Here is a 23,955-nt window from a genome sequence, read left to right as displayed (position 1 = left end):
CTTGGGATCAAGGACCAGACAAAGACAGCATGGATTTACAAAAGGGTAATCTTATCTGGCAAATGTACTAGAACCTTTCAAAGATGTAACTTGTACAGTTGAGAAGGGGGACCCAATGGATGTTGTTTACCTGGAATTTCAGAAGGCTTTCAATAATGTCCCACATTTGAGATTAGCATGTAAAATTTAAGTGCATGGGATTGGGGGGGTAGTGTATTGACATGGACAGAGAACTGGTTGGCAGACAGGAAACGAGGAGGAGAAATAAACGGGTCTTTTTAACAGAGACCAGTTGGGCACCACAGGAATCAGTGCTATTCACAATATATATTAATGATGTAGACCAGGGAACTAAATGTAACATCTCTAAATTTGAGATGACACAAAACCAGGTGGGAGGGTGAACCAAGGGAAGGATGCAGAGATGCCTTAGTGTGATTTGGACAAGTTGAGGGATGGATGAATACATTGCAGATGAATTACAAAATGCATAATGGTGAAATTATCCATTCAGATGACAATAGATTGGGAAAGGTGAAAATGCAATGAGACCTGGGTGTGCTTGCACACCAGTCATTGAAAGTAAGCCTGCAGGTGCAGCAGGCAGTGGAGAAGGCAAATAAGAGCATGAGAAATAGGTACAGGAGTAAGTTGTTTGGCCCCGCCAGCCTGTTTCTTCATTCAAAAGCATGATGAGTGATAAAGAGTCCACTATTCCATATCCTTGATTTCCCTACTGAGTAAGAATTCACCTATCTCAGCCTTAGATTCTCACATTAGCTCCACCTCATATTGCTCCAGAATCTCAACCCTCAGAAGAAATTCTTAGTCCTAAATTAGCGTCCTTTATTCTGAGCTTATGTCTTCTTGTCCCAGACTCTCCCATGAGGGGAAACATCCTATCAGTATTCACCCTGTCAAACCCCTTAAGAATCATACATGTTTCAATGAGATAAAACATAAAAAGTAGGTGTAAGAGTAGGTCATTCAGCCCTTCCAGTCTGCACTACTGTTTAATATGATCATGGCTGCTCATGTATTTTCAGTATCCCATGTCAGCTTTCCTCACCATACCCTTTGACCCCTTTAGACACAAGGGCCACATCCAACTCCCTCTTGAATATATTTAATGAACTGTCCCCAATAGCTTTCTGTGGTGGAGAATTCCACAGGTTCACAACTCTCTAGGTGAATACATTCTTCCTCATCTCAGTGCTGAATGATTTATCCCTTATTCATAGACCGTAACCCCTAGGTCTAGACCTCGCCAACATCAGGAACATTCTTCCTGTATCAAGCCTATTTCCAGAGATCACCTTTCATTTCCTAAACTGCCATACACACAGTCCCACACTGTTTCGCCCTTGCACGTAAAACAACCGTTTCATACAATACATTCACTCCCTTCTTTCAAGACATTTATTGCCAAAACAGTTGTAGTCCCACGACTGATCCCTGTGGAACCCCACTGGTCACCAATCTGTAAAAAACAAAACCTCTTTATGCCAGTCACAGCTTCCTACCCACAAGCCAATTCTCTAACGTTTTAGTATTTAGGTTTACACTCACAATACCAAAGCAAACAAGACTATAGGCCAAGTACTGGGAAATAGGATTGGAATAGCACTTCACGGGTCAAAGGGCTGCAGGACTGCTTGAAATGCCATAGTACACAAGGTAATGGGCCAAGTACTGGATAGTGTGATTAGTCAAGTGCTTGATGACCATACAAGCATAATGAACTCATGGCTTTATTTCCACGCTGCAAAGTTCTATGACTCTATCCTTTCAGGCAGTAAGTATCAAATGCCTACCATTCTCTGGTTGATTCTCCATCCTACCACCACATGCTCTCCAAGCTTTCTGGCAAACACTTTAAATCTAGAGCACAGGTAATTGACCCTTCTGATAAGGGAGTTCTTCCTATCCAGTCCCCTCATAGCTTTGCTCACTTCAATTAATTCTCCCTGTCCTTCAACCTCTGTTCCAAGTATTGATTGTTTCCACTTTCACCAGCCACGAGAAGCAAGTTCCAAGTCACTCCAACATATAGTTCAAGTTCTTCCTCACACTCACCCTGCATCTCTTGCCCAAAACCTTAATTCAGTATCTCATCCTCCTTGTATTTGAAAGGCCAAGGAGATTTGTTCCAATCTTATACAAGGTGGTTTTGCAGTGCAGAAGGTTCTGGCCCCTGCCTCAGCCAAAAACTTCAGGCTCAATTCCCACCCAGGATTTAAGGGCCAAATATGGGGCATATGAGAGCTCATTCAATCAGCAGGATAAATAAAACAAAATCGTTGTTTGAGGGGCAGTTTGCAGCGACAGGATTGTAGGGAAGAGTAAGGCTACAAGATTGTGTAGTGTAGTGAAATTGTTAGCATGAATAATGGAGACAGTCTCTACATCGGATAAATTTTAAGCACAGCCTCGAATGCAGAGAATCCCAGGTGGGACTTTCCATTACATTAAAAGTCATCTTGTTTTGTACTTGCAACTTAGAGACAAAAAACCTGCAGATGCGGGAATTCAAAGTAGACAAGCAGGAGGTTACACCCGAAACGTTGACTCCTCCACCTCCTAATAGGGCCTGGCTTGCTGCGTTCTTGCAGCCTCCTGCTTGCCTACCTTGTATGGTAGGAATACAACCGGCCGAATAGCCTCTGTGCTGTAACCGTTCCACGATGGGCACAGACTGCAACTGGGCCTTGGACCGAGTTTAAAGGCAGGACCTTAACAACGTGCCATCGGAGCTGGAAGTGTCAGACCGAAGGCAGCCGGGGGGTAGTGGAGGAGCCGTGAGAGGGGGGTGGGTCCTCAGGTGACACGGGGAGGGTGAGGGAGCAGAGAGGAGCCCGGGGGGGGGGGGGGGGGACACCGGGCCAGAAACCGAGCTGACAGGGCAGGCCTCAATCCGCCTCCTCTGTCACCAACCCCGGCTCGCACTACCATCCAGACAAACCCATCCCGACCGACCGACCGACTCACTTTAAACCGACTCCCGGCGCCTCGGGCCCACAAGACGAGAAGCGGGGGGGCGGGGCACACAGAAAGAAGCCGCTCGCTAATTGGCCGGGTGTCCAACAAACGACCAATCAGTCTGAACTTTACTCAGCCCGCCCCAGAATCCAGGTTACTGAGTTGAGACCGTGCAGTTTGGGAGTGTATGTGGATATACATATATTTGTTACTAGAAAGGAGTGAATTGCACTTCAGAACAGCTTATCATTCCTCTCTTGGACATTTGTACAACTATTTCCGAATTTAAAAGGTTAAAAATACTTCTGTTCCAAGCGGCTCGCGTTGCATGCTGGTATTTGTAGTTTCTATGATGACATATCTGCTTGCCCCAGCGGTGCCACCCGCGGTCGGAGGACTACAATTCCCAGCATGCCGCATTTCCCAACCTCCCGCAGTCCCCGCCACACGGCGCCGACGCATGCGTAGCGTGGACCTATGGGAAAGGCACCGCCGGAGGAAGGGGGCGGGAGGGACGCCGGGCCAATCAGTGGCAGCGTCGCTTCGTGAGTCGCCCGATCGCGGTCGATCCCCGAATCATGGCAGACGATCATGAGACAGCAACAAAAGATGCGGAGGAGCTGGACGGCTGCGGCAGCGACTGTGAGAATGAAGAGGAGCACGCGCACACTAAAGGGTATGTGAGGGTGGCTGCTGCCTCTGTGACAGGGCCCAAGGCTCAGGGCCCGGCCCCGGGGAGACGGCGCTGCCTTCACACCTCACCCTCCCCCACCCGCCCCGCACCTAAACCCCGCCCACCTCCGCCGCGCCCATTGGACAGTCCTGCTCAGTGACAGTGATAGTGGGTGGGATGCGCCGGTACGGTGCTTCCTGATTGGACGGTGTCCATGTCCATCAGCGTAGCGAGCTTCCGCCATCCGCCTGAGCTGCTAGTGGGAGCACAAGGTCCCTTTCCCTCTCGGGGTAGGATCACACCCACCTCGCAACTCAGTGGAGGCCCTCAGGGCATTAAAACCGGCCTCTTCCCCATACCCCCTGGGCTGCTCAGATCCAGGATTAGGATTTATGCAGCTCCTTGCACATCTCTGGGTGTCTCACAGTGAGATGCAGGCCACTGAGCACTTTTCAAATCCTTGTAATCACATAGCTATACAGTGATGCACATCCCACAACCAGCAATCGCTATTAAGTCTGTTTTTGTGATATTGGGTTCAGTTATCAAGATTGGTTATGACACTAAGCAGAGCTCCCCTCTTTTTGAGTAGCACGGTGAGTCCTTTTACTCTACCTCCCATTTTACCGCAGAGGTAGTCAGACCATCTGTGTCTGTGTAAAAGCAGTGCTCAATCCCTCGTCACATTAATGTGTCAATTGGGGTTATGTGCTCATGTTTCTTGAGGCTTGTGTTAAAATTGTGTCAATCCCCAATTCAAAAGGTAACATAGAGTCATAGAGATATACAACACAGAAGCAGATCCTTCATTCCAACCAGATATCTTAAATTAACCCAGTCCCATTTGTCAGCACTTGACTTATATTCCACTAAACCCTTCCTATTCGTATACCCATCCAGGCGCCTTTTAATCTCGTCATTGTCCCAGCCCACCATCACTTCCTCTGACAGCTCATTCCATACGTGAAATAATTGCCCCATAGCTTCTTTTACATCTTTCGCCTTTCACCCTAAACTATGCCCTCTAACTCTGGAAGCCCCCATCCAGGGAAGAGACTTCATAATTTCTTAAGTCTGTACTTGTAGTCAACTGTTCATTCTAATGTTCTGTTCCCACATTGTTTACCATCTTCGCTAAGGTTGGTGAAGAAGCCCACTTTCTCTGTGTTAGTTCTATTTGCTGTCAGTCTTTGCTTCCTGGTTTGGCAGATCTGTGCAGGGTTATCCCAGTGGCTGATTCGAGAGCTGTGTGGCTATACAGACCACAACCTATCTGTTCACCCATCACTTGATGACCTGTACTGGCTCGTGGTTCAGCATTGTTTTGATTTTTTAAAGTTTCTAATTTTTGTTTCCGCATCGCTTTATGGTTTTATCTCTCCATTTTGAACCTCTTCATTGCTTTACCACTCCAGTCATGCAACTTTCCAAGATCTCTGTGCACTTCTAATTCTGTCCTGAGTGCTGAAAGTTCCTCTCTCAGTCTTTGGGCATAAAGGTTTGAAAAATTACTACCATGGTTGAGATTTTGGTCAACTGCCCTCTGTCAAATATGTCTGATAATGCTTTTATAAAGTTCCTTGAAAGGTGTTGTTAAAGATATTGTAAAGTTGCAAGTGGGTGTTTTTTTTAATAGTGTCCACTAGCCTGATGTGCCATCTTGAATTATAACACTTTTGCTAGTCTTTTGTCAAGAGCATGAACCATCTCTGCAAAGAGATAGTCAAAGTGCAGGTTCTATTGTGGCTTGCAGTTGCTTCTGAATGGACAGTCTCTCAAGTGTCCTTGATCTGACAGAGTACAGGTTGTTAGTTTGAGAGTTTTTGAAATGATATAAGGCTCAAGCACGGCATGCCCTTTTTCTGTTCACAGTCTAAGGGCGTGGAACATGTGTTTCTGAACAGATTGGACATTTCAACATGAGTAGCAACAAACCTCTAGCAAGTTGTGCATTGAGATACAGAATTTAGTTGATTTTGAAAAACAAGGATAAAGACTCAAAGTATTTTCTTAAACTTTGGAAACTTTCTGATCTGATATTATTCAGCAGAATGCACATAAACCTATTTTTGGCCATCATAAATACTCGTAATCCATTTCTTCCTCAGTTCCCACTGAATGTACTTCAAACAATTGATTATATGTAATGAGAACACTGAATGCATCTCCTCTTGTGAGGGCGCATTGGATTGAATTTTCCATGTTCTCCCAGAATACATCAGCTTCTGCTGAAATGACCAGCTTTCAATAACTCATCAGCAATGTTTCTTTAATTCCTTGCAGTGGTTGGCCTCATTGGATGGAGACCATCTAGTGACTGATATAAGATTGATAGTTCCATGTTTACTCCTTGGCCTGTGCGCTGTTAGCTTATCTGAAGCAAGGCAAAACGGAGGAGTTTTAATCTGTTCAAATTCTCAATATTGAGCCATGTTGCCACTAAATTGGTTTATACAGACATCTGTGATGTATCCATAGAGTAGCCTGTAACCACTCATGCCTGTTCTTGATTAAGGTGCTGAAAGCTACCAGCACCTGGGCTGTGGTATCCAAAGAAAAGCCTTTGGGAAGGAATTTCAGCAAACTCATGAGTTTCTCCCTTCCCCTTGTTGGAAGAGCAGCTTTAATCTCCAAAATGTTAAAGAAGTTCATGAGTAGAAAATATGAGAGACCAATTGTGTCAGCAAAAAGGCTTGGGGAGAGTGAAGTCAAAGGAAATGGAGGGAAAATTCAGTGCTGGTTGAGTTGTATCTAATCCAAAAAAATGTTTGTGGTTACTGGATGTCCTCTGCCGCCCTGTTTGCCAATTCCTGCAGCAGCATTAAGCCCAGGCCTTTACCACCCAGAACATTTGCCAACTCTGGTCACCCTCTCAGCCATGGCGCATCCCCTCCCACTCAAATCCACAATAGTGGAGATGTGGATCCCTAAGCTGCAGCTGTTGTGAAGTGGGAAGATCTGGAGATTCCTGATAAAGGGCTTATACCTGAAATATCGATTGGATGCTGCCTGACCTGCTTTGCTTGTCCAGTGCCACACTCTTCGACTGTGATCTCCAGCATCTGCAGTCCTCACTTTCTCCAAGTTCATTATGTTCCAGATATTGATCAGGCTCTGATAAAAGACAGGCAGCATCCTGAGGGAGACCTGAAGACCTTATGAACGGGAGCTGCATGTCATAATTGAGGTTAGGAACCCTGTAGAAGAAATACATCACCAGGGTGTGCTATCTAGGAGGCTTGATGTATTGGCATTGTTGGGTAGTCCAGAGACCAAAAATCACATCTAAGTATTAACTATGCTTGAGTTTGCTTAGTTTCAGATATCAGACAAGATTGGATGTTTTCAGATTATATTAGATTCCCTACAGTATGGATCAGGCCTTTCAGCCCAGTAAGTCCACACCAACCTCCAAAGAGTAACCCACCCAGACCCATTCCTCTATTTAACCCTGACTAATGCACCTAGCACTACAGTCAATTTAGCATGGCCAATTCACCTAATTTGCACATCTTTGGACTGTGGGAGGAATCCCTAGCAGTCACAGGGAGAATGTTCAGACTCCACACAGACAGTCACCCGAGGCTGGAATCGAACCCAGGTCCCTGGCAATGTGAAGCAGCAGTGCTAACCACTGAGCCACCGTGCTGCTCCTATGGTAGTAGCTACAAGAGCTCTTTTAATTAACTCTTCAAACCGAATTCCCCATTTTACTTCAATAGAATCTAATAGATACTAAAAGACCTTTGACTTTATGATAGAAAATCATTGAAATAGCTGAAGATGGTTGGGTCTATGACACTACCTTGAGAGCTTGTGTGTCGAGTTCCTGTGATTGAGGTCATTGACCTCCAACAACCACTTCAATCTTCCTTTGTGTTAGGAATGTTGCCACCTGTGAAACTTTTCCCTGTTGATACCTATTGAGTTCAGTTTTGCTATGGTGCCTTGAGGCCTCACTTAGTCAAATATCGCATTGATACCATGGCAGTCACCCTCCCCTCATCTCTCTGTCTCAAGTCAGCTCGTTTGTCTACGTTTGGACTGTGGCTGTAATGAGATCAGGAGCTGAATGGATCTGGTGGAATCCAAACTGGAGTGAACAAGTTATTGTTGAAGAAGTGTAATTTGATTGCACTGTCAACAATCCCTTCCAACAGTTTGCTACTGATCGAGTGTAGAATAATGGGATGGTAACTGGTTCGGTTGAATTTGTCCTGCTTTTTGTGGACAGGATGTTCCTCGGCAATTTTTCACATTGAGATGGTCACCAGTGTAAGAACTACTGGAGCAGCTTGGTTTGAGATGTAGGGTACATCCCTTTATAGATATTGCAAAGCAGTTTTTGTTTTTCAAAAATAATCATCTCTTCTAGTTTAGGAAACTCTGCAGCCTATTTGTTCACAGGAAGCTCCCGCAAGGTGATAAACACTTAAAAACAGATTATCTAGTGGTTATGAAAGCAATATTCAGCCTTCCTTATTACTGAGTCTAGTTTGTAGCTCTCATGTTGAGTGGGAGGGTCATCTTGCTCTCCTCCATCATGGCTACACTTCCATGTATTCATGTGTTTACCACTCTTGGTATAACGATCAAAGGCTACTATGTGGTCTACTTTCTACTGAAGGTCTAATGGGTTAGGGATGTCTCAGTGGTTAGCACTGCCGCCTCGTAGCGCCAGGGACCTGAGTTTGATTTTAACCTTGGGTGACTGTGTGGAGTTTGCATGGGTTTCCTCCAGGTGCTTTCACAGTTTCCTCTCACAGTTTAAGATGTGCAGGTTTGGTGGATTGGTCATGGTAAAATGTGGATTTACGCGGATAGGATGGAGGTGTGCGTCTGGGTGGGAGGATCTTTGGTAAAAACAAGGACTGCAGATGCTGGAAACCAGATTCTGGATTAGAGTGGTACTGGAAAAGTACAGCAGTTTAGGCAGCATCTGAGGAGCAGGATCTTTGGAAGATTCGATCCTGACTTGATGGGCAAAATGACCTCTTTCTGTATTGCTGGAATTATGTGATACTGTAGTTAATCCAGATGATCACAGAATGCAGCAGCTCCTTGTGAGTCTCCTTTTACTTGGAATGATCTCAGGATTTGCTGGCAATATGGAACAGGCCCATTTCCTGCATTTCTAGACACCTTGGGTTTAAAATGATTTCTTTATTATTTAGGAAATAACAGATTAATGTAGCATCTGATAACAGCCTCAGCTTCTGTAAATATGAACTAAATAAATTACTTTTGAAGTGCAATCAATATTGCTTTATATAGAAACAGTAAACTGTCACAACTGGACTGGAATATCAACTTAGCTCATGTACTGAATTGTGTAATTTCTTTACCTGATTTTAAGTAGCACATAACAATGTTTTAATTAACATTTCAGTGAAGTGTAAATGGTTGGGCTTGAGTGTGGCTTAGTTCTGAAGAGCATCTAACAGTAAAATTCCAGAACTTTGACATTATGAAATGTTTTCATTTATTCCTTTATTTTAAATTTGTTTCCTTCATTAGCCGAGGCTTAGAGTTTAAGACCAGGAAAGTTATGGTGGAACTATATAAAATATTGGTTAGGGCACAGCAAGAGTATTGTGAGCAGTTCTGGAGGGATGTTTTAACACTGGAGAGGGTGCAAGGGGATTTACCAGAATGTTGTTTGTACTAGAGAGATTGTTATGAAGGGAGATGGATAAGCTGGGGTTATTTTCCTTAGAGCAGAGAAGATTGAGAAGGAATATGATTAAGGTGTATGCAATTATGTGGAGCATAAATAGGGTAAGACAGGAATAAACCTTATTGGAGAGATCAGTGACCAGGGACCATAGATTTACAGTGAGAGACAAGAGGTTTAGAGGAGATGTGAGGAAAAACTCTTTCACCCAAAGGATAGTGAGAATCTAAAACTCACTGCCTGTAAGGCTGGTAGAGGCAGAAACCTTTATAACGTTCAAGAAGTATGTAGATGTGCACTTGCGATGTCAAGGTATACAAAGCTGTGGGCCAAGTGCAAGAAAACGGATTGGATTTGTTGAGTGTTTATCTTTGACCAGCACAGAAGCAACGGACTGAAGGCCCTTTTGTAGAGATCTAAGCACAAAAACTCTAAATATAAAATTATGTGGAGTATATTCTAGTCAGTGGGATTCAGTATTACTAGATATAGACTTGTCACTGTATAGCACTGGAATATATTGGCAGACCTGCCTGTGCCCTTCACTACTTTATAAACATTTAGAGAGGGCTGTCACTGTATAACAATGGGTTGAAGTTCCGGTGTGTACAATATGTTCATGTCATCCTGGGTTTACTACTCTGGTGACTACCACACTGTATCACTGTTTGACACTGGCACATAGATACTGTTTGTTTTGTCAATGTTGTACAATCCTTGATACCTGATGAACAAGAAAAGAAATTAATCCCATAGAGTCATAGTTTTTATAATGTCAAAAAATGTCCTTCATGTCCAAGCCAGTCATCAAACATACATCAGTTCTGAAGCTATTTTCTAACATGCCTATAGCTCTGTAACCTATGGCATTTCAAGTATTTAGCTAAATACTACTTGATAGTTCCTGCTTTTACAACCCATTTAGACAGTGATTTCTGGATCTACCCCCAAACCCGTGAGTGAATCTTTACTAGACAACCACCTGATGAAGAGCGATGCTCCGAAAGCTAGTGTGCTTCCAATTAAACCTGTTGGACTATAACCTGGAGTTGTGTGATTTTTAACTTTGTACACCCCAGTCCAACACCGGCATCTCCACATCATGTTTACTAGAATCCACTGTACTTCCTAGTGTTAACTTGAATCTCTGCCTGACACCTTGTTGACGACCATACTAAGTGTAAATGTTCTCCATATCTACATGATCTATGCTCATCATCCACCTTGTACACCTCAATTAGATCCCACTGCTCAAGGAAAACAACCTGACCTTCTCCAGCTTCTCTTTGTAACTGATTCATTCCAGGACAGGCAGCATCTTGGTGAATCTTTTCTGCACCCTCCCTAGTGCAATCACGTCCTTCCCATTGTGTGGCAACCATAAATGCACTGTGTACCTCTGTGAACTGATGTGTGTTCAATGGTGATTTATGAAGGCAAACATTCCATAAGCCACCTTACCCACACTAGCTCACTGCCTTCAAGGATCTATGGACATGCACAGCAGTGATCCCCCGTAACTAGCTTCTTACCAATCAATGTTTATTCCCTTGTCTTGTTAATCTTTCCAAAATGCATCACCTATACTTTCCAAAATGAAGTTTCATTTGCTGCTGTTCAGCTCATCTGACCAGCCTGTCTATACAGTAATGTAGTTTTCATGAAATAGTCATAGTCATAGAGGTATACAGCATGGAAACAGACCCTTCGGTCCAATGCATCCATGCCGACCAGATATCCCAACCCAATCTCGTCCCATCTGCCAACACCTGGCCCATATTCCTCCAAACCCTTCCTATTCATATACCCATCCAGATGCCTTTTAAATGTTGCAATTGTACCAGCCTCCAACACTTCCTCTGGCAGCTCATTCCATGCTCATACCACACTCTGCGTGAAAAAGTCCCTTTTAAATCTTCCCCTCTTACCCTAAACCCTCTACTTCTGGACTCCCCCACCCCAGAGAAAAGACTTTGTCTATTTATCCTACCCATGCCCCTCATGATGCTATAAACCTCTATAAAATCACCCCTCAGCCTCCAACGCTTCAGGGCAAACAGCCCTAGCCTATTCAATCTCTCCCTATAGCTCAGGGACCAGAACTCAGTGTAGTGGCCATCACTAAGACGAAGGTGCTAGGGAAACTGAAAAATCTGAAGGTGGATAAATAATCTGCAATGGATGGACTACATCCCAGAAGTCTGAAGGAGATTGAAGAGGCATTGATGGTGATCTTTCAGGAATCGCTGGAGTCAGGGAGTGTCCCAGACAACTGGCAAATGGCTAATGTACCACTTCTATTTGAGAAATGAGGGAGACAGAAGACAGGAAACTATAGGTTGGTTAGCCTGACCTCAGTCGTTAGTAAGATTGTAGACACCATTAGTAAAGATAGGATTGCAGAGTACTTGGAAGTACATGCTAAAATAGGGTTAAGTCAGCACAGCTTCATGAAGGTGAGGCCATGTCTGTTAAGTGAATTAGAATTATTTGAGAGGGTAACAGGCAAGTTAGACAAAGAGCGCCAGTGGACGTGATCTATTTGGATTTCTCGACAGCCAGTGACAAAGGTGCTGCGCAGGAGGCTGCTAAGGTAAGAGCCCATGGTGTTAGGACAAAGATATTGGCATGGATTGAGGATTGGCTGACTGGCAGAAGGCTGAGAATAGGGATAAAGGGGTCTTTTTCAGGATGGCAGCCAGTGATGAATGGAGTTCTGCAGGAGTCAGTGTTGGGACACAGATATTCATGGTATATGTTAGAAATCTGGACAAAGGAATTGAGGGCATTAAGTTTGCAGATACAGGAAGCGGGGAGGTGACAGAAGGACTTGGACACGCTAGGAGAGTAGGTAGAGCAGTGGCAACTAGGATTCAGTGTGGGAAAGTGTTAGGTTGTGCACTTTGGTAGGAAGGTTAGGGACATAGATTATTTTCTATACAGACACAGGCTTTTGAAATCTGAAGCATAAAGGGGCTTGGGAGTCCGACTTCAGGATTCTCTTAAGGTTAGCATGCAAGTACAGTTGACTGTCAGGAAGGCAAACACAACATTAACCATTCATTTCAAAAGGGCTAGAATGCAGAAGCAGAAATGTATTGCCGAGGCTGTGTAAACCTCTGGTTAGAGCGCTTTTGGAATATTGAGCGCCAGTTTGGGCCCCGTAACCAAGCATGAATGTGCAGTCCATAGGAGGTTTACAAGAATGATCCTGGTAATGAAGGGCTTGTCATATGAGGAGTGATCTGGGTCTGTACTCTGAGATTAGAAGAATAAGAGAAAATCTCGTTGAAACTTGATAGAGTGAACACGAAGAAGAAGTTTGCACGAGTAAGAGATACTAAGACTTGAGGTCACAGCCTCAGAGTCAACAGCCTTTAGAATTGAGATGAGGAGGAATTGCTTCATCCAGGAGGTGGTTAATCTGTGGAACTCATTGCCACAGAGGGCTGTGGAGGCCAAATTGTTGAGTGTCAAAATCATGAGGGGCATGGATAGGATAAATAGCCAGTTTCTTCCCTGGGGTGGGGGAGTCCAGAACTTGAGGGCATAGGTTTAGGGTGAGAGGGGCCAAATATAGAAAAAGACCTAAGGGGCAACCTTTTCATGTAGAGGGTAGTACGTGTATGGAATGAGCTGCCAGAGGAAGTGGTAGAGGCAAGTACACTTACAACATTAACAGGCATCTGGACGGTATATTATTAGGAAGGGCTTGGGAGGATATGGGCCGGGTGCTGGCAGGTGGGGCTAGATTGGGTTGGGCTATCTGGTCAGCATGGACGAGTTGGACCGAAGGGTCTGTTTCAGTGTTGTACATCTCTGTGACAGAGATGGCTTCTTGATTGGTAAGGGGATCAGGGGTTACAGAGAGAAGGGAGGAGAATGGAGTTGTAAAACCATGATCGAATTGTGGAGCAGACTCTGGGCTGAATGGCCTAAATCTGCTCCTACATCTTATGGACCCAGGCCGTAGATAGGTGACATATAGGGAGTCAGGGGTGGTTGATAGCGAGGGCATGAGTGTGGCTGTCAGCGGTTCCCTTTCTTCCTCATACCAGGTCCCTAGTTGAAGCACTAATTGCCTTTGAACAAAACCCTCTCCTACCACTGCAAGCATGAAAGCAATTCAAACAGGGAGTGATTCTCTGGTTTGTGGAATGCAAAGTCACTGACTGCAACTGGGTGAACACTAACAAAGGTACTTGAGTGGCTCGTGAATGCCCACTTAAGGCTCTCAGTTAGCAGTGTGATGGGAAAGGTGTCCACTTGGTTTCCATTAACTTACTCAGAGTACAGTGAGTAAGTTAATGGTGGGGTGGCACGGTGGCTCAGTGACTAGCACTGCTGCATCACAGCACCAGGAACCCAGGTTCGATTCTGGCCACGGGTGACTGTCTGTGTGGAGTTTGCACATTCTTCTCTGCGTGGGTTTCCTCCGAGTGCTCCTGATTCCTCCCACAATCCAAAGATGTGCAGGTTAGGTGAATTGGCCATGCTAAATTGCCCTTGGTGTTAGGAGTGAATATAGGGTAGGAGAATGGGTCGGGGTGGGATACTCTCCGGAGGGTCGGTGTGGACCTGTTGGGCCGAAGGGCCTGTTTCCATACTGTAGGGAATCTAGTCTAATCTAATCTAATCAGTAGGAGAAAGGGAGGACTGCAGATGCCAAAGATCAGAGTCAAAAAGTGTGGTGTTGGAAAAGCACAGCCGCTCAGGCAGCATCTGAGGAGCAGGAGAGTTGAGGTTTTGAGCATAAGCTCTTCATCAGGAATGTTGGGGGTGGGGCACGGTGGTGGGCAAGGGGGCTGAGAGATAAATGGGAGGAGGGTTGGGCTGGGGGTAAGATAGCTGGGACTGCGATAGGTAGATGAAGGTGGGAGGTGATGGCGATAGGTCGGAGCGGTGGGTGGAGCAGATAGATGGGAAAGAAAATGGACAGGTAGGACATTTTAAGAGGGCGTTGCCGAGTTAGAGGATTGGACTGGGGATAAGGTGGAGGGGGGGGGGAGAAGCTGAGGAAACTGGTGGAATCAACGTTGATTCCGTGTGGTTGGAGAGTCCCAAGGCGGAAAATGAGATGTTCTTCCTCCAGGGATCGGGTGGTTAGAATGTGGTGGTGGAGGAGGCCCAGGACTTGCATGTTCTTGGTGAGTGGGAGGGGGTGTCAAAGTGTTCGGCCAAGGGGCAGTGGGGTTGTTTAGTGCGTGTCCCAGAGATGTTCTCTGAAACCTCTAGAATATTGAGATATTGTAAGAAATTATTGTCATAAGATTGAAAGCATTGGAAAACTTTTTAGTCACCTAGCCCCACAACTTGCTTCGTGGATAGTTGTAGGGTAAAAGAAGAAATGTTTTTAGCATGTAATCAAGGGTAAGTTGTGTTTTTCAATTTTGCTAGTTGATAGACACACTGCCTTCCCTGATTGGCTGTACATGATGTTTGTGGCTGGGAATGTTGGAGTTCCTTTATTGGAAAGATGTCTGAGTAACACAGCTATGTGACCCTGGAAAATACACTCTTATTGGCTACACCAACACTCATCTCAGTCCAGCATTGAGGAATACGCACAGCAAGAAAGAATATGGTTTAGCCAGTTTTGTCTGTGCCATCTCTCTGTAAGAACAACTTTGTAAGTTCTAATGAACTGCCTTATCCCTGTTGTGCCGTAAAGAGTTTTCTGCCCATTTTTTCCACATACTTTGACTTTACAGACAAGCTTGTCATATGCTATTTTATCAAACCCTATCCTAATTCTATTTGTCATTTATGTGTGTTCCATTTGTTTATTCCCCAATTTTTCTGAGTAATAAACCTCCTTTGTCATTTTGCTGGGTAATTGAAAGAAGGGAGAAAACTAGGAATGACAGACTGTTTAACCTAACATCAATAAAAGGAAAATACTGCAGCCTATTAGAAAGGATGTGATCACACGACGCTGAGAAATTACCAACAGGCTTACTTAAGAGCATCACTGTTAGTGACGAACTTATCCATACGAGTTCTTCACCTTAATATTATGTAGTGACAGGCCTGTCTCCGCCAGTATATAACACAATATTATACAGCCACTGATTTGTCCCCACCAGAACTGCAACCCAGAGTTGTACGATGGCAGAACTGCACCACCGCCAGTACGCTGCCTCAATGTTTTACAGCAATAGTACTGTGAATTCCGTTGCATCATCGTTCCATTAGAGGTTCCTTTTAACTTCAACTATTTAACTTTTCTTTGACTCAGCAGTTACTATCTCTGAGTCAGATGGTTGTCAGTTGTAGTTCTCCTCTGAAGAGCTGAACACGTATGCCAGGCGGACACATCAGTGAAGTGCTGTTGGTTCACTTTGGCAGTATTCATTCAGTTATTTTTAAGTGATTAATGCATTTAAACTTTGGCAATCCATCCCTCAAAGCCCAGATTACTGACCTCTGTTGGTAACTGGATTTTCCAGTTATGTTTTGCTTTGTGAGTGGCTGCTTTTAGTGATGTACTGAATGGGAACCCACTTTGAGTCCCAATCAATAGTTTGAAAACCTGCCAATTTATGTGGCTGTTTAGGTTCTGGATGTAGGTTTGCTCGCTGAGCTGGAAGGATCATTTTCTGACGTTTTGTCACCATACTACGTAATATCTTCAGTGAGCCTCAGGATGAAGCACTGGTGGTATTTCCTGCTTTATATTTATATGTTTGGGTTTCCTTGGGTTGGTGATGTCATTACCTGTGGTGATCTCATTTCCTGTTCTTTTTCTCAGGGGGTGGTAAATGGGGTCCAAGTCAGTGTGTTTGTTGATAGAGTTCCGGTTGGAATGCCATGCTTCTAGGCATTCTCGTGCATGTCTCTGTTTGGCTTGTCCAAGGATGGATGTGTTGTCCCAGTCAAAGTGGTATCCTTCCTTATTTGTATGTAAGGATATTAATGAGAGAGACTCATGTTGTTTTGTGGCTAGTTGATGTTCATTTATCCTGGTGGCTAGTTTTCTGCCTGTTTATCCAATGTAGTGTTTGTTACAGTTCTTGCACGGTATGTTGTAGACGTCATTAGTTTTGATTGTTGACTGTATAGGGCCTTTCAAGTTCATTAGCTGCTGTTTTAGTGTGTTGGTGGGTTTGTGGGCTACCATGATGCCAAGGGGTCTGAGTAGTCTGGCAGTCATTTCCGAGATGTCTTTGATGTAGGGGAGAGTGGCTAGGGTTTCTGGACATGTTTTGTCTGCTTGTTTGGGCTTGTTGCTTAGAAATCAGTGGACTGTGTTCATTGGGTACCCATTCTTTTTGAATACTCTGATAAGGTGATTTTCCTCTGCTCTATGTAGTTCTTCTGTGCTGCAGTGTGTGGTGGCTCATTGAAATAATGTTCTGGTGCAGGTTTGTTTGTGCATGTTGGGATGATTGCTTCTGTAGTTCAATATTTGGTCTGTATGTGTTGTTTTCCTTTATACGGAGGTTTTGTCCGAAGGCTCACTAGAAAATGTTATCTAGTATGGTGATGAAATGTATGAAAATGAACCTCGCAGCTCAGCGAGCAAACCTACATCCAGAACCTCAACCTGAGTTACAAATCTCAAAACTCGCTGTATAGGTTTTATGCTTCAGCCCATATGGACGCATGAATTAGGAACTTGAGTAGGATACTGAGCTTCTCGAGCTGGCTACATCTTTCAGTATGATCGTGGCTGATCTGATTGTAACCTCAAATCTACACTCCCACCTAACCCAATTACATTTCAGCACCATTATTATGAGAAATATCTGCCTCTGACTTAAAAATATTCAAGAACTTTGCTTCCACCACGTTTTCTAGAGGAGTTCCAAAAACTCACTCCTGTCTGAAACAAAAATATTGCTTCATATCTGTTTTGAATGAGCACCCCCTAATTTTTTTTCTACAGGATGTTTAAGATTCTTCCATAAGAAAAAAACATCCTCTCAACATCTACCCTGTCAAGACCCCTTAGGATGTTTTGCCTCACTTACGTCAACTTTCTAAATTTCCCTGGGACGGGAAAGGTTCCAGTGGATTGGAGAATGGCTAATATAACACCCTTATTCAAAAAGGGAGGGAGGCAAAATGTGGGAAATTACAGACCAGTAGTTTAACATCTGTTGTTGGGACAGTGTTAGAATCAATTATCAAGAAAGCAATATCAGGACATTTGGAAAGTCAAAACGCTATCCATCAGAATCAGTATGGTTTTATGAAGGTCAAATTATGTTTGACTAATTTGCTAGAGTTCATTGAAGATGTAACAGGCAAGGTGGTTAATGGGGATATTGTAATTGTAATTTATCTGGATTTCTGGAAGGCATTTGATAAGGTGCTGCACAAAAGGTTAACAAGGTTCGATTATATGGGATTAGGGATAATTTATTAGCATGGACGGATGACTGGCAGGTGGACAGAAGACCGAGCTGGGATAAAATTTTTTTTCTGAATGGCAAGATGTAATTAGTGGAGTGCCACAGAGTTTGGTCCTTGGATCCTAGCTATTTTCAATCTACAACATGGATAGGAATCATAGAATCCCTACAAGTGTGGAAACTGGCCATTAGGCCCAACAGGTCCACACCGACCCTCTGAAGAGTAACCCATCCGGACCCATTCCCCTACTACTCTACATTTACCCTTAACTAATGACTCTAACCAACACATCCCTGAACACTATGGGCAATTTAGCATGGCCAATTCACTTAGCTTGTACATTTTTGTACTGTGGGAAGAAACTGGTTCACCTGGAGGAAACCCACGCAAACACCGGGAGAATGTGCAAACTCCACACACAGTCGCCTGAGGCTGGGATTGAACCCAGGTCCCTGGCGCTGTGAAGCAGCAATGCTAACCACTGAGACCCCATGGTTCTATAGTCAAATTTGTGAATGAGCCAAAAACAGGAAGAGCGAAAATTGCAATGAGGAAATAAGAACTTTACAAATGAATATAGGTAGGTTAGAAGAGTGGGCCAAAATGTGGTAGATGGAGTTTAATGTGGCTAAGTGTGACATCTTGCATTTGAGCCGAGAAATTGGGAAGGTGACCTGTTGTCTTAATGGGGAGAGACTTCGGGGTGCTCCAGTGCAGAGGGATGAAGGTGTACTCGTTTATGGGTCACAGAAAACGAGCATGCAGGTACAGCAGATATAAAGAAAGTGAGTGGAATGTTGGCTTTTGTAGCTAAAGAACAGAATATAAAGGTAAGGAAGTATTGTTGCAATTATACAAAATATTGGTGAGACTGCACCTGGAATATTGTGCAGTTTTGGTCCCCTTATTTGAACAAAGATGTAATGGTATTAGAGGCAGTTCAGAGGAGGTTCATTAGATTGAGCCCAGACATGAGGGGTTTGTCGGATGAAGAGATTGAACAGTTTAGGCCAAGGCTTTCTGGAATTTAGAAGAATGAAGCGTGTTCAAATTGAGTTTTTTAAGATGATAAAAGGTATGGATAAAATAGACATGGAATGGATGTTTCCTCTTGTGGGGCATTCTAAAATGAGTGGTCAAAGTCTTAGGATAAGGAGTAGCAAATTTAAAACAGTTGTGGAAATACTCCTTCTCCCAAAGGGTTGTAAATCTGTGGAATTCGCTCCAGTAAGGTACTGTGGATGCTGCGACAGGGAGTAAATTTAAGGAGGAGTTAAACAGATTTTTGATTGGTAATGGGATGAAGGGATATGAAGAGAAGGCAGGAATATGGGGGTGAGGAGTATATCAGTCATGATCGAATGGTGGAGCAGTCAGGATGGGCCGAATTGTCCTAACTCTGCTCCTATAACTTATGAACTTTTCCTTTTCTAACCGCTATTGCAAGCCTAGCTTCTCCAAGCTTTCCTCAATAGACAACCCCAGTTCCAGTTTTTTTTTGTCTTTTCTGCCTGAAGCTCACCCTTCCTTAAGTAAAGTTGTTTAGACTTCAGTCAAGATTAGAATAGTCCTGGAAATGCACTGCAGGTCAGTCAGTATCCGAGAAGCAGGAAAATCGATATTTCGGGCAAAAGTCCTTCATCAGGAATTCTGGTCTACTTACAGGCCAATCGACCCAACCAGTCCATGCTCCAATTTAGATTAGATTAGATTCCTTACAGTGTGGAAAGAAGCCCTTTGGCCCAACCAATCCACACCAACCATCTGGAGAGTAACCCACCCAGACCCACTTCCCTCTGACTAATGCACCTAACACTATGGGCAATTTAGTTACACTTGGCAAGCTACAAAAAAGTACAATCATGCAGTTTCGGTGATGTTGATTGAGGATAAGTTTTGGGCAGGACACGGGAGATAATTCTGCAGTTCTTCCTCACGATAGTGCTGGGAAGTCTTTTATGTCCATCTGTGTAGGCAGATGGAGTCCCAAAGATCACAAAATGTGGCATCTCCAGCTGATTTGACTGTTGTGTTTAAATCCTGGAGTGGGACTTGATTCTGGAACCCAGAGCTAGGATTAACAGTATTTCTGAGGTGTAATTTCTGTTGTTTCACATTGAATAAAACTGTCCACTTTGTATTTCAATAGACTTTCAGTAAACTCAGAGCATTTCAGCAGTTTAAACTGTGTTTCCTGAATGAACATTGCAGGATATGTCCATGTTCTGGATTTGTCTGCAAATTGAACACAATACTGATATTATGTGGTACTGTCTGTTGGTAGGCTGTCCAGGCAGTTCTAATGGGCAGAATGTGTTCTAGCTTTCTTCTGCTATTGTGCTGTCCCTACCATGTGATGGACCATATTTTTTTTTCTGTACAAATGCTGGTGAATTAGTGATCCCTCACTCCACGGAATGTTAATGTGCTTTACCTCCTAACTGATAATACGTAAGTAGTGTTGGGGCAAATTAGCATCTCTTAATTTGATACCTAGACATTTGACTCAGTTTGTGTTTTCTGTTCAGTAATTTCAAAGAAGAAACAGGTTAAGTAGCTGCAGAGGCTGTTCAATACATTTCACGATAGTTTACCGCAGTAACTGCTATAGGGTTATTTTGTAATATCCACTGCTATTGTACAGTTGACTGAGGATGAGCTGTTTTACCACAGTCTGGCACCAGCACCGAACATCGGTGTTTTACTACAATATCACTGCTTCATGAATCTTGTATTACAATTGCTCTGTAAATTAATTAATCCTTGTTATATGAACTTTGCAAATATCTGGAAATGATTCCATAAATGGTAGATGAATGAATAGGTAAATATATTTAGTGTTTAGAGAAGTGGTGAGTGATAAGATAGACAGCAACTGAACTTCCTGTCCTTCAATTAGTGCCTTGCAATCTATTCTGCTTGTCTTTACTCAAATCATAGAATCTCAACAGTGTGAAAGCAGGCCACATAGACTCTTGGAGTGCACCCCAACCCTCCAAAGTGTATCCCACCCAGACCCCCCCCCCCAACTCTATAACCCTGCGTGTCCAATAGTTAATCCAGCTAGCCTGTACATTCCCTGGACTGTATGGGCAATCTATCTAACCTGCACATTTTTGGACCTGGGGAAGCACCTGGAGGAAACCACTGCAGACATGGGGAGAATGTGCACACTCCACACAGACAGTCACCCCATGGTGGAATCAAACCCAGGACCCTGGCCTGTGAGGCAGCAGTGCTAACCACTCTGCATCTGTGCTGCCCAAATATCTACAGTGTTCATTTGTCTCAACCTTTTGGATTTCTAAATCTCCTTTCTTCTTTTGCCTCTCTGTTAGTTTAAGTCAGACTCACAACTTCCATCCTATGATCTGCAAGAACACTGATTCAGGTTAAGTGGAGCTTGTCTCAGTGGAACAGCTTACTCCATCAGTCTCTGAATACTGGTGTCAGCGACCCATGAGCTAAAACCTTGCCTTCTCTCCCCCCATTCTTTCGACTATATGTTTAATTGTGTAAGCTGATTGATGCATGACTCGAGTTAGAACCTAGCAATGGTTATCTTTTCCAGTTCTGAATTTAAATTTGGTCCCTAACTGGTCAATATTCTCAGCAAAACATTACTTCTGTTCTTCCCAGTGCTAGATATGTCAAGGTTCACACATGGACTGAAGCAATAGATCCTCACACGATGCACCCTGAGAAAATATCCTTACACCTGGTCCCAGGCAGACAACCCAACTTTTGAAACTTCTGTTCAGGGCTGCTGAGAACAGGATCTATTCCCTGACTAAACTGAATTGATAGGCGTATGGTGTGTTAGCTTTCATTAGCAGGGGGATTGAGTTTAAGAGCTGCGAGGTAATGCTGTAGCTCCACAGAGCCCCGGTTAGACCACACTAGGAATATTATGTTCAGTTCTGGTTGCCTCATTATAGGAAGGATGTGGGAGTTTAGAGAGGGTGCAGATGAGATTTACCAGGGTGCTGTCTGGACTAGAGGGCATGTCTTATGAAGAGAGGTTGAGGCCATTCAAGCTTTTCTTATTGGAGCAAAGAAGGGTGAGAAGCGACTTGTTTGAGGTGTACAAGATGATGAGAGGCATAGAGCGAACAGTCAGAGACTTTTTCCCAGGGCAAAAATGGCTATTCCAAGAGGGCATAATTTTAAGGTGATTGGAGGAAGGTTTAAGGGAAATGTGAGAGGTTGGTTCTTTACACACAGAGTGGTGGGTGCATGGAATGCACTGCCGGCAGTGGTATTAGAGTCAGATACATTAAGGGCATTTACGCGATTCTCGGATATGCACAAGGGTGATAGCAAAATGAAGGGTATGTAGGTTGGTTTGATCTTAGAGTAGGATAAAAGGTTGGCACAACATCAAAGGGTCTAGTAATTTCCGTATTTCTTTTCCCTTTCCCCATTTGAATGGTATCCTGTACTATGGTTGGTTTTCTCATTTATCTGGCAGCCCTTGAGCTCTTCCATGCAGGTAGCATGCCTGTGGGTCCAAATCATGTGCTGTGAGGGTCTTGCTTTACTACAAGCCCATATCTGCCTGACTTGCGGTCAGACCCTCCTGTCTCTGACCAATTTCCAAGTCTAAAGTTCTAATTAACCCAAGGAGTGTGATTGCCTTCTGGAGTGAAGTGAGCAAGTGACTCTCCTATCTGTGGCCCTGCAATGTTTGTTGTTTGGTCTACACCTCAGCGACCAGGAGCTGAACTTGCTCACACCGCGGACACTCCTGGCTGATATAGTTCTGCAGTGCATTCCACAAGCTGCCTAATGTTGCAGTGGTGGTACACAACAACCTTATCAGGCCTCCCAACACCTTTTATTTGGTCACTTAACCAATTGCCAATTTAGTAAAGGAAAGTAAGGCTTGGGGCATAAAGAAGTGGGCACTGATCAGTTGAAGGTTTTTTTTAAAAAAAGCAGCACCTTCTTCACTCACTGGACCATATTTGCACTTAAATTTCATTGCCAGTTTAGCACTCAGTTCAGTAAGCATTCTGTTCCTGGACCACTCTGCTTCCCACTGTAAATTGACAGTTACACTTTGAGAAAACAATATTAAAACTTCTATTTTTCCCCCATCTTACTGTCTCAGCATTTTTAACCACTGCTTTTAAACTCTGTCTTAAGAAACTAGCACTTTAAACTGGAAACATGGTCTGACAAGAATGTTTATATTTGTAGATTCTCACTTTATTTATGCTGAATTAAGTTTCATTTATGTCAAAATAAGCCTCATTTCCTAATGGCGCTGTTTCTTGGCATCCTAATTGTCTATTCATGCTTGAGCTGAGGTATTGTGTTTTAACTATCAACAGTGGTGATGGGATGACAGCATCTCCGTCTCATTTTGCCTGATCCCTGCTAAAAGATTGCAAGGCAATAATCTGGAGTTCGGAAATGGGGGACACGGAGGCTGATTGTGTGTCCAGTTCCATACCATCTGAGATCAGCTTACTTGGCACAGATTTCCCAGGGTGGTGCGGGTCACTTTTGCTTTGCAGTTACCAGCTGCTGCAATGAAGAACACACAATGTTCTGTTCCAGTCCAGCTTCAGGATCTTAACTCCAGAGTTTGTCCAACACATATGGTGTCATTTATGAGTAAAACTATTCTGAAGCTTCTAGTAGTGCAGTTTATGTGTGAACTAGCACGTACTGTGCTTGGGTAATAATTCACCCAAGGCAGATGGTCAGTTTTTCATGGGTGGACTGTGGAGTGAGACAAATAAAGAAAATGGACTGATGAACCCAAATCATTTAAATCCATTGACAGGTTACTGCTTACCCTTTATTGAAGTCAAGAGTGTGGTGCTAGAAAAGCACAGCAGGTCAGGCAGCATCTGAGGAGCAGGAACATCAGTATTTCGGGCATAAGCCCTTCATCGGAGTCTGATCTCCAGCATCTGCAATCCTCACCTTCTCCAAGTCAATGTGTTTGTTGATAGAGTTCCAGTTAGAATGCCATGCTTCTAGAAATTCTTGTGCCTGTCTCTGGCTTGTCCTAGGATGGTCTTTGTCCCAGTTAAAGTGGTGTCTTTCCTCATCCGTATATAAAAGTACTAATGAGAGTGGGTCATGTCTTATTGTGGCTAGTTGTTGTTTATGTATCCTGGTGGCTTGTTTGTCCAATGTAGTGTTTGTTACAGTCCTTGCACGGTATTTTGTAGATAACATTAGTTTTGCTTGTTGTCTGTATAGGGCCTTTCAAGTTCATTAGCTGCTGTTTTAGTGTGTTGGTGGGTTTGTGGGC

General features: G+C 43.8%; 2 protein-coding genes and 1 pseudogene across 5 annotated transcripts in view; 1 reads left to right on the top strand and 2 right to left on the bottom strand.

The window, feature by feature from the left end:
• The window catches only part of dcakd (dephospho-CoA kinase domain containing), a 31,486-nt gene extending 28,409 nt beyond the window's left edge, over positions 1–3,077 (bottom strand). The window contains exon 1 of one of the 2 annotated variants that reach the window (XM_043706285.2): positions 2,989–3,077. The gene's annotated coding sequence lies outside the window, so the exon portion shown is untranslated. Of the gene's footprint in view, positions 1–2,628; positions 2,785–2,988 lie in introns of those variants that run through there. The other variant, XM_043706286.2, reaches the window with a different exon arrangement.
• Positions 3,078–3,148: 71 nt separating this feature from the next.
• Positions 3,149–23,955, top strand: part of LOC122557981 (glycylpeptide N-tetradecanoyltransferase 1) — a 79,156-nt gene continuing 58,349 nt past the window's right edge. The window contains exon 1 of one of the 3 annotated variants that reach the window (XM_087977976.1): positions 3,149–3,271. Coding sequence is in view for 1 of the 3 variants with exons in the window: in XM_043706284.2 (XP_043562219.1) it covers positions 3,558–3,655 (98 nt within the window). In the remaining 2 variants the exon portion in view is untranslated. Of the gene's footprint in view, positions 3,272–3,499; positions 3,656–23,955 lie in introns of those variants that run through there. The other 2 variants (XM_043706284.2, XM_087977978.1) reach the window with 2 other exon arrangements.
• LOC148141818 (uncharacterized) lies at positions 9,975–22,649 on the bottom strand (annotated as a pseudogene).

Source organism: Chiloscyllium plagiosum, unplaced genomic scaffold, assembly GCF_037043375.1.
Source record: "Chiloscyllium plagiosum isolate Xiang-an unplaced genomic scaffold, Cpla_swu_hap1 HiC_scaffold_32, whole genome shotgun sequence".
NCBI lineage: Eukaryota > Metazoa > Chordata > Chondrichthyes > Orectolobiformes > Hemiscylliidae > Chiloscyllium > Chiloscyllium plagiosum.
This window is presented reverse-complemented; position numbering and strand designations above follow the sequence as displayed.